Source organism: Staurois parvus, unplaced genomic scaffold (genome assembly GCF_062004578.1).
Source record: "Staurois parvus isolate SC_StPar_1 unplaced genomic scaffold, SC_StPar_1.0 ptg000151l, whole genome shotgun sequence".
NCBI lineage: Eukaryota > Metazoa > Chordata > Amphibia > Anura > Ranidae > Staurois > Staurois parvus.
In genome coordinates this window covers 4,154,533-4,172,869 of record NW_028317947.1, presented here as the reverse complement: position 1 = coordinate 4,172,869, position 18,337 = coordinate 4,154,533, and the positions used below count along the sequence as shown (strand labels likewise).

The 18,337-nt window shown below is 39.4% G+C and overlaps 1 protein-coding gene across 3 annotated transcripts; it reads right to left on the bottom strand.

The window, feature by feature from the left end:
* Positions 1-1,032: 1,032 nt before the first annotated feature.
* GIP (gastric inhibitory polypeptide) lies at positions 1,033-17,148 on the bottom strand. Of its 3 annotated transcripts, none has more exons than XM_089674711.1 (6): positions 17,101-17,148; positions 13,088-13,180; positions 9,458-9,613; positions 7,830-7,964; positions 2,888-2,965; positions 1,033-1,179 (listed from the first exon to the last, which is right to left on the bottom strand). In XM_089674711.1, exons 2-6 carry the CDS (start codon positions 13,162-13,164, stop codon positions 1,170-1,172), a joined length of 456 nt encoding a protein of 151 aa, XP_089530837.1. In that variant the 5' UTR covers positions 13,165-13,180; positions 17,101-17,148; the 3' UTR covers positions 1,033-1,169. The 3 variants fall into 3 exon arrangements, with proteins under 3 accessions (XP_089530837.1, XP_089530836.1, XP_089530838.1); XM_089674710.1 differs by lacking the exon at positions 17,101-17,148 and adding an exon at positions 13,605-13,734; XM_089674712.1 differs by lacking the exon at positions 17,101-17,148 and adding an exon at positions 13,605-13,734 and having other exon boundaries at positions 9,467-9,613.
* Positions 17,149-18,337: the final 1,189 nt, after the last annotated feature.

The following is an 18,337-nucleotide window of genomic DNA, read 5'->3' as shown; positions in this document are numbered from 1 at the left end:
TGGTGGTCAGTGGGAAGAATGCTCCTTAAATTGGTGGTCAGTGGGAAGAATGCTCCTTAAAATGCTAGTTAGGGGAAAGAGTGCTCCTTAAATTAGTAAATTAGTGGTCAATGTGAAGGATCCTTCTTAAACTGGTGGTCACTGGGAAGAATGCTCCATACATGGGCGGTCAATGGAAGCATTGCCCCGTTATAGATAGCTAAAAGATCATTAGGGGTTACTTATTTGAGAATTAGAACTTGCTCTTTGTTCAAGAAACTCTGAACCACCTCTAGAGCAGCTATCTCAACCAGAAAGGAGGGCATTCTTTCCAATGACCACAATGTAAGAGGCATTCTTCCCAGTCACCATTACATGGTTACATAGTTGGTAAGGTTGAATAAAGACATTGGTCCATCAATTACGCTAATATACTGTACTATGAGCTGTTGATAGTCATTCTTAGTAGAGGTTCCTTGAGACCTGAAAGTGATTTCAAGTATTCCTCCATGTTAAACAGATTGAAGAAAGCTGCTCTAGAGGAACTCTGACTGGGAAGAGCTGAACTAGCATTGTAGGGTTGGGTATGGTAGAGCTAGGCCTGACTTACTTAGTTGCAACACAAAGGGGGTATGGTATTACATACTCATCAAACATATGAAACAGCAATCAGACTATCTGCTATGAGAGCACAACTTATATTTCGGTGCCAGCTTTGCCTCTTTATTTACAGTAGTAGTGACAATTTATTTGAGATACATCTGGTAATATGTAATATAGTATTAGTAGCTTGGAACTTGTGATAGACAGCCATTTCAATAGCGTGGAACTTATGGTGCCTCCCATAAATTTGGTCTGTAGTAAAATGGGACCTGTGATATTGCTGTGTTTCTGTGGTCTGGTTCCTAATTAAATAAAATGTTCCCAAGGACTTTGCATATGCTTGGCACATTAGATACCCAGTGAATTACTGCTGCATGGCACTTACTAGTAAACATCTTATAGCGTTGCTCGCCTTTATACTATATTTCACAAAAATATGGCAGAATGCGCTTTATTAATCATGAGGTTGCTTTATTGCTTGCAGTGTACATACATATATAAATCTTATCACTGTAAAGGCTTCAAACATTAACACAGCTTGTCAAGTCAAAAATACTGATGTCTGATGTAGAAGATGTCATTACCAATTATGAGAATCTGTAACGATAAAAAGAATAATTATTGTTTCAGAAATAGTTTTCTCTGCATTATTTGATAGGATCCTCACTTTGTAGAGGTGTAATCGAAGACTCCAAAAATGTGTATTATTTGCGCAGCAGATGATTACCACCCTAACCATGGATTCAATCCAGGGATCTGCTTGCATTATGCTTATTACTATAATCGGGGAAGATTACAATGGGGGTTGCCAGAAGCATTCCACACAACAATATTGTGGGCTCTGGACGATGATGACATATTTGAGTCTGAGCTTGGTCAACTAAATGCAACTTAAATGAATATCAGGAACTGTTGTTAATGTATAGACCAGCCTTTCTCAACCAGGGTGCCCAGGAACCCTGGGGCGCCTTGAGGTTTATTCAGGGGTGCCTTGGCAAAATGTCTAAAAATTGCCCAAATGTTATATACAGACCAGTGGGTGCAATAAGCCTGCCTTTTATTTACACAAACAGATTTTCATTGTGCACCATTATGACCTTCTAGCCGCTGGCGTCCTGACAACCAGTCAACAGCAACCAACATCATCAGTTGATAAGTAGGATTTTAGCTGCCTGTACAGCATCCTAGTTTGACCCTCCCCTGCCCCTCTCCATCAGTGCTGGGGTCACATTAGCTCAGTGATGGAGAAAACTGAGGGATAAGAAAAAACACTGGAATACTACCCAGTACCAGTGTGCAAAAGTATATTTGCTTTGGAAGAATAAATCACCTCTAATGTTGAGTGTCCTACATATGTGGATGTTGCTGCGTTATATAAAACTATTAGAATAGTTTTTCACATTATAGAATGGGGTGCCCTTTAAAATTATGGACAGTCTTGAGGCACCCCATTTTAGAATGGGGTGCCTCAAGACTGTCCATAATTTTAAAGGGTGCCCCGGGACTGTCCATAACTTTAAAGGGTGTCTTGACTGAAAAAAGGTTAAGAAACACTGGTATAGATGACTAATAACTTTATTGACATTCCTTACATTGGGCTCTACTACTGCTGTAGAGGTTTTAATTTTCATGGCTCTGGTTACCAGACAACTGCCTGCCTAATTTTATACTAAAACTCAGGTTCTACATCAGGTGTCTCCAGACTTTCTAAAGAAAGGGCCAGTTTTCTGTCCTTCATACTCTAGGGGGGCTGAATTGTAGGCAGTGGCAGGTAAACATGTGCTGGTGTCAGTGGGAGTAAACAGTGCCCCATCTTTGGTTTTAGGGGAGGAATTGTGCCCCAGCTTTGACGGCAGTAGAAGGAATAGTGCCCCATTGTTGGTGTCAGTGGAAGGAATAGTGTCCCGTTGTTGATGTCATTAGCAGGAATACTGCCCCATTGTTGGTGTCAGTACGTGGAATTGTGGTTCGTATCACTGGAAATACTAGTGCCTCAATGGTCAAATAAAGGCAAGCAAAGGGTCGCAGTCCAGAGACCACTGTTTTAGATCATTGGACATTATCAGTTTATATTAGATAATTATTTCACTACTGCAGTGGATCCTGCTGCACTGATGACCAGTTGACAGTAAAGCCAACCTGACGGGGTTTTTATCCCTTCTCTACACTGTTAAAAAAAACTGGTTTTGGACACACTTTAATTTTTAAATTAGCAAACTTCAGATTCTTTACAAAGTATTGTTTACCTCTGCTTATTACCTCAGCCAGTACAGTAATTTAGAAGATTTGTTGAAATGAAACTCACCTAGCTTTGCACAAATCCATTGCCATGAGTATATCTATGGTCTCCTGGCATAGTTTTACTTTGGCATCATCATAGAAGCTGCAATTGATCATAAAAAACAATTAATAGTACAATAAGAAATTTCAATAGCAGATTATTAAAAGAGTGTATGTTTTCTTTATAAGAGAAGTACACATTTTATGACCACGTCTTGTGGCTGGACACACTAGTAGAAGGGTACAGTTGCTATCAGGGTTCTCTTGCATCAATCCACTTTGTTAAAGATATCCTTGTAAGACAATACTATGATGTTCCATGGGTCCTACTAAACTACTATACACTGTCCAATGAAGTGAAGAATAATATATATTCAAGAAGGGTTTGATAGGGTTCAGAGGTAGGAAAAACTGGATATGTTGAATTAAATAAGTAATAGGTAAACAATATCGCGCTCAATATTGCCACTGAAGGGCAGTGGCATCATGACTCAGGGCCTTTACAATGACTAGACATTATATTGACACTATATTGGGACTATTACAGGGCATTTGAGAAAATAACAGAGATCTTATCTTGATAGTAACATCGCCTTAACCCCTTTTGCTATGCCACTGTGTACGGCTTGTTAAACTGAATACCTTTGATAGGATCAGGATTTTTTTTTTCCCTATGCGCATAAATTGTCAGCTGCTGTATTAACTTCTAGAATAACAATATAGATAAAAATTACAGTGCCTAAATTGTAGATTTTGTAGCTTTTTTCAGCCTTACTATGCTACAACGTACCTATCTTTAACTTACTTTATATCAGTCTTTCTCAACCAGGGTGCCCAGACACCCTAGGGTGCCTTGAGGTTTCTTCAGGGGTGCCTTGGCAAAATGTCTAAAAATTGCCCAAAGCTTGTATACAAGCCAGCGGGTGGAACACGCCTGCCTCTTAGTTACACAAAGCCACAGGTTTTCTTTGTGCACCATTGCATTTTTCTAGCTGCTGGTGTCCTGACAACCAATTACATCATCAGCTGATAAGGAGGATGTCAGCTGCCTGCACAGCATCCTAGTTTGACCCTCCCCTGCTCCTCTCCATCAGTGCTGGGGTAACATTAGCTCAGTGATGGAGAAAAACTGAGGGAGAGGAGAAACATTGGATACTAGTCAGTACCAGTGTGCATAAGTGTATTTGCTTTGGAAGAATAAATCACCTATAATATTGGGTGTCCTACCTGTGTGGATGTTGCTGCGTTATACAAAACTAATAGAATAGTTTTTCACATTTTAGAATGGGGTGTCCTTTTAAAATTATGGACAGTCTTGAGGCATTTTAGAATGGGGTTCCTCAAGACTGTCCTTAGTTTTAAAGGGTGCCTCGGAACTGTCAATAATTTTACAGCGTGCCTTGACTGAAAAAAGGTTGGGAAACACTGCCCTATATAATGCAGGTGCTAATGCACTAGACAGCTATGGAGTTGGCTGTAGGTTTATGCAGGAAAGCAGACACCCCATTAGCCAATGCATTAGTGCTTTTATATCAGACAGTATAGGATGATTGTACCTCTATAGGTATTGACAAATGGCCAAACATATGATAGAATGGGCTTTTTAAACATGACCCATGCTGCGCTGAGTGGTTAAATCTTGGTTTACATAGCTGGATTTACTAAAGTAGACCTAACCAGGTGGGGACTGCTCTCTGGCAGAAAGAATGGTACCTGTAAGAATATCTGGGCCATTTTCAGTCAATGCTGTTTTTATTAACCAGTTACATTTTACTGCAACCTACATAATTTCCTATTAGTGCACAGTACAAATGCAGTCCTTAGTGGTTCCAGTTCATAGGTATTATTGCCCTCAGTATGCTTAAAATAAAAATGTACCAGGAGGATATGGAGACTGCCATTGCTGAATTAGAAGGACATCATCAAGGCAGGCCTTTATGCTTTTCTTAGTGCAGGTTTCCTACAAATTTTGCACTTGTTCAGTTTTCAGTTCTTTTTAGCTTACCCCACCAAATCCTGTCTGGTTATACCACATTGTACTTTCTTGTTTCTTGTCCGAAGTACTAGTCAATAGAAGCTGTTTTTTCCATGTGTAATGCCCTCTAGGTTTGTTGTTTCTTTAATATAGAAGCTGAGTAGCAGTCTGGGATGAGTCAGCCTGGGAGTGAGGGAGGAGTTCATCCCAGGACAGGTGGTTCCTGACAGGAGGTTCTACATGTCAGGGCTTCTGGAGCCCTCCCACCCTTCCAGAAACTGTGAGAACTTCTGAAAGAGGGGTGAAGGAGGGGAGGAGGCCCAGATCTGCACGTTAAAGGGATCTTGGCCAATCCCCTAGCAGGAGGCTGGGCATGGTGACCAGGGCAAACCAAGGAGACAGACCCTGGGGAGCAGGGGGAGTTGGGTGGAAGATGGACTGAGAGAAGGTTGGAATGTGGAGCCTGGGAGGGGGCCCCAGGGTAGGAAGCCTACCCACAGGCAGGATGCTGAACCGAAGGATCTCTGCTGCCTCAATGTCTCCTTGAGAGGACAAGCTGTTAGCAGGGAAGGAGCCAGCCTAATGTAAACCTTGAAAGCAGTCACCAACCCACCACGCTAGCAGGAGAGGACAGGTACAATACCCAACTAGTCTTCACCTGGGACTACTTAACTGCAAGCTCTTGGGGCCCCCTTGCTCAAGGATACCTTAAGCACAGTTGGGTAAAGAGGGGGATTCAACCAGGGTTTGAGGAGGTACACCAAAAAATGGACAATGCTATTTTCATTTTATTTTTGCCAGTCAACCCTTTTTGTACATAGTTGCTGAGATGTTTTTCCTCGAGTTCTACAGTTCTTTGGGCATCCCATATACCCCTAGACCCCATCCAAGTTGTTAACCCCTTAATAAAAACCACTAAAAAACTGCTGAAAGATTGTTTTACTGACTCTAAATGTGGAAGTGTGGGAAATACGTGTTTCCTGGCCGTGCAAGGCTTAGGGGGACCCAATCAAACTCAGCGGCCCCTAAGGGAATAGTGCTACACATGCACTATATCAAAGATCAAAGATGAACAAAAATCTGCTGTATGTTGTTCAACATGAATGGAAACCAATGGCCCAGTTGAATTGGGGCATAAAGGAATAGTCTGCATTGCTCCCACAATCCCAAAATGAGAAATAAACACCTTATTTTTGGCATTTGTGATACTTTAGATATCCTCCTTTTTTAAGAAAGCTCTTCTGTGCTTCAATAAAGGGCTTTTTGGTCCCTTTTGTCCTATCCCACAATAACCTTTCTGGTTATACATTTTCAAAATGTTTTTTTTACAAGGTTTTATTGCCAGACAATAGAAAGCACATAATATACATATTCTGTTACATTGCAAAAGCCATAAAATCATGTTTAATCTTTCAAAATTTGTCTGAATCTACTTTTTTGGCCCAGTCTGGGTACATTACATCATCTTACAGAGCTATAATCAAGGGTGATTATTGAATACATGAGACAGATAAAAACTTTCATATGGTTAAAGAAGTGTTTGCTAAGTGACGGGAAGAGCTGGACTGAGGGTTTCCCAGGCATTACTCTATAGGGAGTCCTAGACAAAGCTACGATTTTATCTTATTCACACCGCTCTACATTCCTGACATTTCTTAGGTAATATTTCAGTAGGAAGTACTTTATGAAATTTTAACTCCTGAACCACATGAGAAAATATTTAATCCTATTCAGGGGGGGATCAGGAAGCATTTTTTCCCAGCAGGAGCAAATTGGATCATGCTTTGCTGGGGTTTTTTTTTACCTTCCTCTGGATCAACTGTGGGTACTTTTTTTTTCTATGGTTGAACTGTATGGACTTTTGTCTTTTTCAGCCAGACTAACTATGTAACTATGTAACATCGCCAAAATACGCACGTTCCTAACCCCAGAAACCACTAAACAGCTCATCCACTCCCTCATCATATCAAAACTCGACTACTGCAACTCCCTCCTCACTGGCCTGCCTCGCCGCTGGCTATCCCCACTTCACTCAATCCTGAATATGGCTGCCAGACTCATTCACCTTTCCAACCGCTCCATCTCCGCCACCCCTCTCTGCCAATCCCTCCACTGGCTTCCGATTGCGCAACAAATCAAATTCAAAATCCTAACACTGACGTACAAAGCCGTCCACCATAATGCCCCGAACTACATCACTGACCTAATATCCAAGTACCGCCCAGCACGCACACTCCGCTCCTCACAAGACCTCCTTCTCTCTAGTTCCCTGGTCTCCTCCCTCATGCCCACCTCCAGGACTTCTCCAGGGTGTCACCCATCCTCTGGAACTCCCTGCCCCAACCCATCAGATTATCATCTACTCTCCTCTCCTTTAGGCGCACCCTGAAAACCCATCTCTTCAGGGAAGCCTACCCCACCCCTACTAACTTGCTGACCTCCTCCACTCTTCCTACCACTCCATCCCCCACAGCTATCTCCTCCTGTGCCACCATCCCCTCCCTCCTAGATTGTAAGCTCCAAGGAGCAGGGCCCTCAATCCCCTCATGTTTTGCATTGTATTGGTATTGTTCTGTCACATGTTCTGTCCCCCTTTGTAATGTACAGCGCTGAGCAAACTATTGGCGCTTTATAAATACTGTATAATAATATAATAATAATAATGTAACTATATCTGTTCCTTTACTATAGGGAGTACCCAACATTGGGCTAGATTTTTGTCAGGTAACTTGCATCCCACTCATTTTCAGCCGTATTTGTCAATATCACCTATAAACATATCGGTCAAACTGTAACCAACTCTACCCAGAACCGTTATACCCTTCCTAGGAAATCTGGGGTTCCTGACCAGTATGTGTGAAGTATTTCAACATCTTAAGAACATATTGAGAACATACCACCTTCATTCTGAATGAGCACCCCAAGGATAATAACGATTTCATGTGTCCTTGCAGCATGTCTACAAATGTCTTAATGCATTTTTCAAAATTACCTATTTTGTTGGTTATGATTCTGTAGCCATGTTGTGAAGTCCTTGTTCACCTCAAACTGGTCCATTGTGTCTCTGATCATGTTGAGATCGGGAATTTGGAATTCAGCTTGCCTCTTGGTTGTATCCAAAATATTTCTACATAAATAACAATTGAGTTATTGCTGGCTGTTATGATCAAAACTTCACTGGGTGAAGTTCAGCTGTAGGATGAATATTTGAGAAGGGGTTCTATCTTTTTGTAGCCCAAAACAGTGAAAATGGTACTGCTCAAATGCCTCCCCCCCAGATACCAGGAATCAGCCAGAAGTGTGGGGTAAAAGCTTTTTATTGCCAGAGGCTTACTATGTTCTATTTTACCACAAAAGGGCTGTATAAACGCTCTTGTTTTGGCAATATAATAGTCCATAGATATCCGTAGCCTCCCTAGTGGTCTGATTATGTCCATATTTCTGTGCTCAAAGCGGCATTTTTTTGCATGGAAATATGTTGGTTTTTTATTGCAGGCCTGTAATTTTTAGGAATATCTCACTGAAATCTGTCCGTACAAGAGTCTAGTAAACATCCCGGGTATGATAAAATTTGAAACATAAAATCATAAATTATAATTTAATAAATAATCATAAAAAATAATAATATAATCATAAATTTAATTCAATAATATAATCAAACCAAAAACACTGAAATTTGAAATATAGCTCCAAGTTCGCACATCACTGAGCTTTGTCGCAAAATCGTTTTCAGTGTCTGATGACAAATTTCCCCACGAATCATTATCACTCAATTCTGCAAGTAGTTCTAATTTACTATCGCTGTTCTCTAGCCGGTCTAAAACCGCTTTTGACCTAAAGGGACACTTTTTGGACGCCATGGACAGTTTCAAGGCAGAAAGAACAGTAAAAATGCAGGCAGGGCACAGGACAAAGCACTCGGGACAAAATGTATGTGAAATGGTTTGATACAGCAATGTTTTACTATGTGATTTTAGTGTATTAGTGAATGTCACTTTTTCACATTTTTGAATTTCCCGCCGTTCGGTCCTCGTACGTCCTGACATCGCAGGGAACGGAACACAGAAGACAGATGCTGGCATCGGCCGGAGGACATTGCCGGGGACACTGCAGGAGGGACATCGCGGGAGCAAAGGACAAGGTAAGTGAAGAAGAGATCCCAGAACAACACTGCAGAGTATTCCCGAGTGTAGCTCGGGGTTACCGCTTATGGTACTGAAACTTTACCCCGAGCTACACTCGGGAATACCATCAAGGAGGTTAATATCAATTATGGTCCTATGATGCACCAGTGGCAGCCATCCCAGAGTAAGCCAACTCTGTATGTGGAAATAGGAGAAAAGAAAAGGAATCACTTCTTTTTCTTTTCTCCTTTTAACAAAAAACTCTGCCTCCTACCTTTTTTTAAGATTAGGTTTTGCAGCAGAGCATTGATTATAGTTAAAGTTGCTATATGGCAAATACATCATAATTTAACTTTGTTGGTTAATTGACTTTTATCATAATTTATGTTTATACCAGAAAAAAATTAATTTGATATTATTTTCTATGGATATTATTGTGTTTGTAAATGAAAACTCATGCAGTATATTACAGACATTGTGCTTAAAGGATTTGTACTTAGCATACTCGCTTTTCTTCTCTCTTCTGCCCAGCAACCAGTCCACAAAGTTCTTTTTGAGCATGTTATCAACTGATCTGCTATAGTCACTGGCTAGGATGGCTTCTGAGTAGCGTCTCTGCATGGGCTGAGCATCCTCACTGCTTACTGGAGACCTGAAAGGGACAGGGAAAGGGACATAGTCATCTTATCAAATAAATAAAAATCTAATGCAGCCAATGAATTTTCATTTTTTTACCAGTTTTTTTTTTTCCAGTTCATGCAACTTCTCTGATGGATGGATAAACAGGCATACCTCGGTTTACGAACGCCTCGGTTATTGTAATTTTCGGTTTACGAATGAAAATCCAATGACAATAATGCCTCGGTTTATGAATTTTTATCACAATACGAATGGATTAATTGGTTTTCAATGCATTTACAAATTGTTTTTTAATCATGTCCCTGTACAGTACTATGCCTTTTTTAAAAAGTTTTGAACAGATAAGATTTTTTTTTACTTTTTTCTGACCTCCGGAATGGATTAATTCGTTTTCAATGCATTTACAATTTTTTTTATCATGTCCCTGTACAGTACTATGCCTTTAAAGTGCACTTTATAAAGAGTTTTGAACAGATAAGACTTTTTTTTTACTTTTTTCTGACCTCCGGCATGGATTAATTGGTTTTCAATGCATTTACAAATTTTTTTATCATGTCCCTGTACAGTATTTATGCCTTTAAAGTGCACTTTATAAAGAGTTTTGAACAGATAAGACTTTGCTTGACTTTTTTCTGACCTCCGGAATGGATTAGTTGGTTTTCAATGAATTTACAAATTTTTTTATCATGTCCCTTTACAGTATTTATGCCTTTATAAAAAGTTTCGAACAGATAAGACTTTTTTTAAATTTTTTTCTGACCTCCGGAATAGATTAATTGATTTTCAATGCATTTGCTAATTATTTTTATAATGTCCCTGTACAGTATTTATGCCCTTAAAGTGCACTTTATAAAGAGTTTTGAACAGATAAGACTTTTCTTTTATTTTTTTTCTGACCTTTGGAATGGATTAATTGGTTTTCAATGCATTTACAAATTTTTTTTATCATGTCCCTGTACAGTATTTATGCCCTTAAAGTGCACTTTATAAAGAGTTTTGAACAGATAAGACTTTTCTTTTATTTTTTTCTGACCTTTGGAATGGATTAATTGGTTTTCAATGCATTTACAAATTTTTTTATCATGTCCCTGTACAGTATTTATGCCTTTAAAGTGCACTTTATAAAGCATTTGAACAGATAAAGGACTTTTTTTCACTTTTTCTTTACCTCCGGAACGGATTAATTGGTTTTCAATGGGAAACTGCATTTCGGTTTATGAATTTTTTGCAATACAAAAAGTCCCGCAGAACGAATTAAATTCGTAAACTGAGATACGCCTGTAATGATGTAATTGGATTAGGAAAAAAGCCCCTATCCACTGGCGTTTGAGTTATATAGGACATAAAAACACTTATGTTAACCTTTGTGCCTGCTCACATTTGTACATTAGCAGCTGCAATCTTATCTAAATAGTTATTATGCAATAATAATTTTTAAATTCATATAATTAAATGATGCTTTTAATATTGATGTTGTTAACAAATGTGTTTAAAAGCTAATTTTAAACATCAAGATCTGTTCAGTAATCCATGGCAAACATGCGTACTCAGCGTACTTTATGTGGGTTAGTTAAGATATGATTTCTGATTGATTGTTCTCAGTTACTGTACTTTGGATATCATCATTTTTATTTTCACTAACTAGTTGAATAAACCTGATGGTGATGCTTGCTAACTTATTTATATGTAAATGTGACACCTCTTTCTCAAGACAATGTACTATTGCTGTTCTACACTTTTCAATGTCCTGCATGTGGCCAATGATTGGGTGCAGGGGCGGATTGACAACTCAAGGGGCCCCCGGGCAATAGGGGATCATGGGGCCCCTGTGTCCTTGCCCAAACTCAAAAAAAGCCTATGAAAAAGGTACCAGGGGCATCTCATGGGGCCCCCTACTGACCCCGGGCCCTTGGGAAGTGCTCGAGTTTCCAAATGGTCAGTTCGCCTCTGATTGGGTGACACCCAATTATTATGGTATCATCTACTCTATTCTTCTATAACAGTGTTTATCAGATCCAGTCTATGAGTACATCCAAGGGGCCAGGTATTAAGGATTTCTAAGAGCATTTCTGACCTAAAGATATAGGTTAGATCACCTGGGCAAGATTAAGAAAATCCTCAAAACATAACCTGTCTGGGGTGCTTGATGAATAGAGTAAATATATACTGTAAGCTGAAATATATGTTGCTAAAATTTGCTACTATTCCTAATGTTGTGGTACTAACAGCCACCACATCAAACACGGCATGTTTTATTATTCATCCATAAATAAACTAAAATTGTTTTTTAAATTCCTAATGTGGTTGTCTGATCTGATTTGGTCTTGGGTCCAGGTAGTCAAACTTGAGGTAGGAGAAATGACCCAGGCAGATGTGATTATTTTACAACAGATATCCCATTCAATGTATTCAGTATCCAAGAAAATATTCCATGAATGGTGGAAGCAGTGGCGTCCCTAGGGGGGTGCAGGTCGCACCGGGTGACACCATCACAGGGGGTGCAGGAGCAGGATGCCAGCAGAGCTTCTTGGCTCTGTGAAGGTCCTGGCCAGTTATTGGGGTGATCCCGGATCCCCGACACAGTGACAGCTGCCCCCGGTGTAGCGGTAAAATGAGTATCCCGGGCCCGTGAAGATATGTATCTCCTGAAGCAACTGTGCATGTGCTGGTTTCAGACTGAAGAAGCCAATCGCTGATCTCCGACTTTAGCACAGAGCTGCCACAGTTAACCCCTTACAGGCTGCAAACCCCTGAAGCTGATCCCGCGGATCACTATGGGTTGCAAGATCATTTAACCCCACAAAGGTTCAACCTATACGTTGTTAACTGATCTTGCAACCCATAGTGATCTGCGGAATCAGCTTCAGCGGTTTGCAGCCTGTAAGGGGTTAACTGTAGCAGCTCTATGCTAAAGTCGGAGATCGGCTTCTTCGGCCTGAAACCGGCACATGTGCAATTGCTTCAGGGGCTACAAAGCTTCACGGGATACTCATTTTACCGATACACCGCCACCGCTCCTTCCTCTCTAGAGGGGTGACACCACGTATTACCGCACCAGGTGACACCAACCCTAGGGACGCCACTGGGTGGACGTTCATGATTACCCATGTTGTCCAAATATGAGCCAAATATACCTAAAAGAAGTTAATTTGCTAGATCACTGCCCTACCTATGGGTATATTTACTTGAGTTCCCTTTCCTTTTTTTTTTTTTTTTAGAAACCATTTGAATGAAGTCATTTTTCTAATACTTATTAATTTATTACAGGTACTTATATAGCGCCGTCAACTCACACAGCTCTTTACATATATATTGTACATTCACATCAGTCCCTAACCCTCAAGGGGCGTACAATATAAGGTCATATTTTCAATGAAAGTAAGACTTTCATTGGTTGTTACATACAACACCTACGACCTCTCATTATAAGTACATTAGACCCATCATGTTTAATAATTATGACACAAAATATGAGCTTCTCTGTTACCTTATATTAGTTTCTTCCCCTTTTGCAGTATTGATGACTAAAAAAGTGAAGAAGAGGGCAAAATATTTCGGAGTCATCTTCTTTTTTTGTCAGCTGTAAAAAAAAAAAGAGAGGAAGAACTAAGCAAGACCTTATTTTACATATTAAGTAGCAAAGAGGAGTTTATATCTTATCCTTCAAAGCATTTTATATAACTTGGCTACCAAATTTAACTGTCTTCCCTTTGATTATCTTTTCTTTTCAGCCTATTTTCATTAAGTAGCATTGGTCCTAGAGGATCAGTAGGGTCAGGCACAGACATCTGTGAACGTATTCAGTACAAGAGCTCAGAAAGCTGATCTCTAGGCGTAAAATGTGCTCCCCTTTGCTAGCAATCAGAATCCATCTGATTGATTTCTATGGACAACTCTACTGAATAAGTCAGTCGGACCTATTTAATCTACAAGTTTAGATTTATGCTAAAACTTTGTAGGAGTTCCCTCCACAACCAATCTACCTATTATTCCTAAAGACTGACCTCAGATACAACAGGGACCTGCTTTACACTGCCTGGCCCTCTTCTGCGTCCCTTCCATGGCATGCGTTCCTACTGGAATTGCTGAGATCTTGTTACCGGAGTGTGTGACAGATGTAAGAAGTTGTTAGGTGGCTTAACTCTCTAGCAGCTACTGAAAACTGAAATATGAATTTTAAGTGAAGTGACTTTTTGAGGCACAGGTTTACTTTCATACTAAAAATGTTGTGCAGGTTTGGAGGTTTGGGCTCCCCTATTCATCTCTACAGAGCTTAAAGTTGCACCTACGAACTGCAGCACGGGTGTCAGGAGGGAGTATATAAACACTGTCCGGTGAAGTGTTTTTGTTGGAGTATCTTAAACAATCAGCCCTTACAAGCCATGAATCAGTTATACCCAGTGCAAAACAGAACTTGGAGCTTATCACAGCCATTTGGCTTATCAACAAAATGTAGCATTAATATTTTACTAGTTTTGTATCTCCCCTTTCTATTTGATGTTAGAATAAAGAATACACAGACTTTAGAGTAATTGGGCAATTTATTATTTTGCTGATGTGGCAGCACCCAAATACTGCAAAGTTCCACTTTAAGCTTTAACATTTCTAAAAGCATCTGTTTGCAAAGTAAGGTCATCAGCTCACTTCCCCCCTCCCTTATTTCCTGTGGAACAATGTGTTCCAGTCTGCAGCTGGCATCCTTATTTTCAGCTGAAGATAGTTTATCTAAATGTGAAACTGCAAGGCCATATCCTGAACTGATTAGAAAGTCTTTTAAATGTACAGAAAGTGATAGAGGAAATATATGCATTGTGATGTAATTGCTGATAGGTATACCCTGTAAGATGCTTTTCAAGGCACTTAGCTTACAGACACTGGTCTAGCTAAGTCCCAGCTGGTATATAAAAAGTTTGTTTTCCTCAAGTTCGTGTCTGGAGCTTTACCTGGAATTCCCAAATTTGCAACTACACTGCAATGATACAAAATCTATTTATTAAAAAGGCTTTAACCCAACACCAAAAGCTAACCTACTTTAGTCCTCATGCACATTGGACGTTTTTACAGTGGCTGTTTTTGGCTTTTGACGTTTTTTTTTCTACAGCTAATAAACCCCCCAGCATGTTATCCTAGGTGTCCATGCACACATAGACTGGAATCAACGTTTTTTGGCTGGAAAAAAAACAAGGACTAGTGGGTTTCTAGAGGAGTTTTTTAGCTGTAAAAAGGCTCTGACTCTGAAAAACGCGGTAAAACACCGTAAACTGGTGTTTTTGGACTTTTTTAACCAAAAAAAAATGTTTGGGGTTAAAAAAAATGCTAAAAAACTCTAACATGATAAAACGCCGCTAATTGCGGCAAAATGCTGCTAAACAAAGCTGAAAAACTCACATTTTAACGTGACTTTAAACAGCTAACGTTACCAGCATTATCAAAACACCCCGTGTGCATGGAGACTTACACTGTTCACTGTAGCTGTGGAAAATATGTCCTCTCTAACAGGATGGAATCTGTGCCAGAATGAGTGGTTCTACCTGGATAGCACCATCTGACAGAGCTCATGTGACTTGCTGTCATGGCATTCTGGTAATGGAAGCTGAAAGGTTTCGGAGTTGCACATTGATTTCGCTTTTGGATCAACCTTTCTCAACCTTCTCAACAGAGTGGAACCCTTGAAATAACTTTCCGGTCACTGGGAACCCCTGCTAGAAATGACCACTCATGGTCAGTGGGAAAAATGCTCCTTACACTTGTGGTCATTGGGAAGATGAACCCCTTATAGATAGGTACAAAGTTCCATGGTGTCAGTGGGAATTTATCTGAAAGGCAGAAATTGCTCATTGCTCAAGGAACCCCTATCAACTTCTGGAGGAACCCTACGGTTCCATGGAACATTGGTTTAGATGATAGAACAGGAAAAAGGGTAAGGGTCCATAATGATTAGCTACTTGTAGGGTTTGCATCCATTTTAGGTGGTATGCCCCTAAAACAAACTGCTACTTAGATCCCCTACCATCTTGTTAAATGCCTTTGTGGATGTGCCTCCACCAAGAACTTGGAAATACCTTTGCATCCATGACATGTATCTAACTCTATACTAATTGATAGTGTCCCCTAAACTTGTGTCTAGATTCTTTATATATTCATAAAGGTTAGCTGCCTAGGGGAGAGTACTGCAAACAATCAACACAAAACTGCATTTTCTCCCTTTAACCACTTCAAGTCTGGACACTTTCACCCCCTTCATGTCCAGGCCAATTTTCAGCTTTCAGTGCTATCACACTTTGAATGACAATTGCACGGTCATGCAACACTGTACCCTTATGAATTTTTTTGCATTTTTTGAGACAGATAAAACTTTATTTTGGTGGTATTTATTCACAACTGGGATTTTTATATTTTTTGTTATATAAATTAAAAAGTACAACAATGTTGAAAAAAAGTGTTTTTCGTATAAAAGTTTGCAAATAAATAATCTTTCTTCATAAATCTTGACCAAAATGTATTCAGCTATCTTTTTAGTAAAAGAAATAATAACCCAAATTAGTTTATAATCAAAAATTATAATTTTTCTACATTTCTTTTTAATTTTATATTATTATTTATGTTTTCGTTTGTTTTTTTTACATACTGTCACCCCAGCAATACAGTGTCACCATAGTGACACTGTACTACTTGTGGGGGGTGATGAAGAGTTTTTTTTTTTTTCACTGATTGCTTTTACACCCATAAAGGCTGTAAAAGCAATCATTTCTCCTTCTCTCTGGCTGCATTCTTGCAGCCATTGAGAAATACTATGAGAGCTGTGATTGGTCACAGCTTGTCACATGGTACAAGGCCTTGTACCATGTGATCTCTGTGATCATTCACAGATTTTACTAGTAGTAAGCAATGATGTCAGCAAGTGACATCTTGCTTACTAACATTCATGTGATCACTGATCAGTGATCACATGATCGGGACCTCACACAGAGGTCCCGTATAGCGATTGGTGTTCCCAGGGAGCGCACACAGGCTGAAAATGTGGGCACCGTTTATAAACGGCCACCCGCTTCAGCACTGCTCCCGTCCGGCCGTTTATGTACAAGGGCCAGATTGAAAGTGGTTAAGTATGAGAGTATCTCAGTATTTAAGTGTCTGAGATAGATAGATAAATCTTGTAAAACAAGGAATAAACAAGACATAAATATATAAAGTCTTTTTTTTTTTTTTATAACATAGTTACCAACATTGCAAATGTATTTCCAGGGGCACAGTTAGGGTATCTAAGTTAAGTTTCTGTCTTAGTGGACCACAGCATGCTGTAAAGTGTTTTGTCATAAAAAGTTTAGCGTATTAAATTACAAATAGATAAATTTTGTGGCCTGAGAAATTAAAGAGGTTTTTCATGTGAAATAGCTTAGTGTATAAATCAGATTCACGTCAGGATCTGTCATATAGATGTTCCTGAAAGCAAGCCATTGTGGCCAGCCATGGAGTCCTTAAAATATATAAATAACTTACCTTTAGAGATGTCCTGTTCTTCTGGCCCATCTATTGAGGGGAAAAACTTTATATACTCAGTGACATCCTCCCATTGGTTGCCCAGGAACATGCTGGCTATAAATGAAAGAAAACTCATTATTCCTGCTTCATTAGGGCCAGTTAAGTCAATCTCCCACAAAAGGTTAAGTATTATTTGCGGTAATTAGGCTAATGTAAACGCCCAAACAGTATGCGTGTTAATGGAAAGGTTGTAGAGAGCACTTGTTGAAAAGGAAACATAATCAAGCAGTACTAGATATGGTTTTCTCCACTGGTCAGATAAAAAGCTATGACTTATTAAATTAGAGGTTTTTGGGCGTAAGAAGCATGTGATGGTGTGTATAGAAAATTAAGAGTGCAGAAATGGAATAATATCTAGACCATCAACCTTTTCAACACATACAGTGTTCAGCATAAATGAGTACATCACAACAGATTTGTCAGAAAACCTTTCCTTTTTCAGGCTCCATGCACATGGAGCATTTCAATAACGCTGGTAACTATAGCTGTGTAAAGTCACGTTAAAAAAACATGAGTTTTTCAGAGTTTTTGTTTTGCCACTTTTTTTCATGTTTTTCCATGTTTGCCTTTTTTAGAGGGTTTTTTTAACCAAGATTTGCCTAGAATTTGCCACGATTTACCACATTTTAACGTGTTTTGCTGCATTTTTCAGCGTTTGCGTTTTTTAGCATTTTATTTTTACCAAAGAAATTTTTTTGTGGTCACAAAAAGTTCAAAAACGCCAGTTTACAGCATTTTAGCATGTTTTTCAGCGTTAGAGCATTTTTACTGCTAATAATCTCCTCTAGAAACCCACTAGTCCTGGGTTTTTTTTCCAGCCAAAAAAATGTCCCTGCCAAAATACGTTGATTACAGTCTATGTGTACATAGATACATAGGATAACATGCTGGGGAGTTTACTGGCTGTAGAAAAAATGTCAAAAGCCAAAAACAGCCGCTGTAAAATCGTCCAGAGTGCATGAGGACTCAGAATCAACATTTTCTATGGGACACTGTACTACAAAATACTCCCACAAATGCGGGCCATTGATTGCAAACAAGATTTGTTCATTTGCACACACAAAAAAAATAATTTTTTTTAACAAATGAATTCAAGACCATGTTACAAAAATGAATACACCCCAATGAAAGTCTAAAGGAGCAAATCTAAATTTTACACAACAAAATTCTAATTAACAAGAATTCAACTACAGGT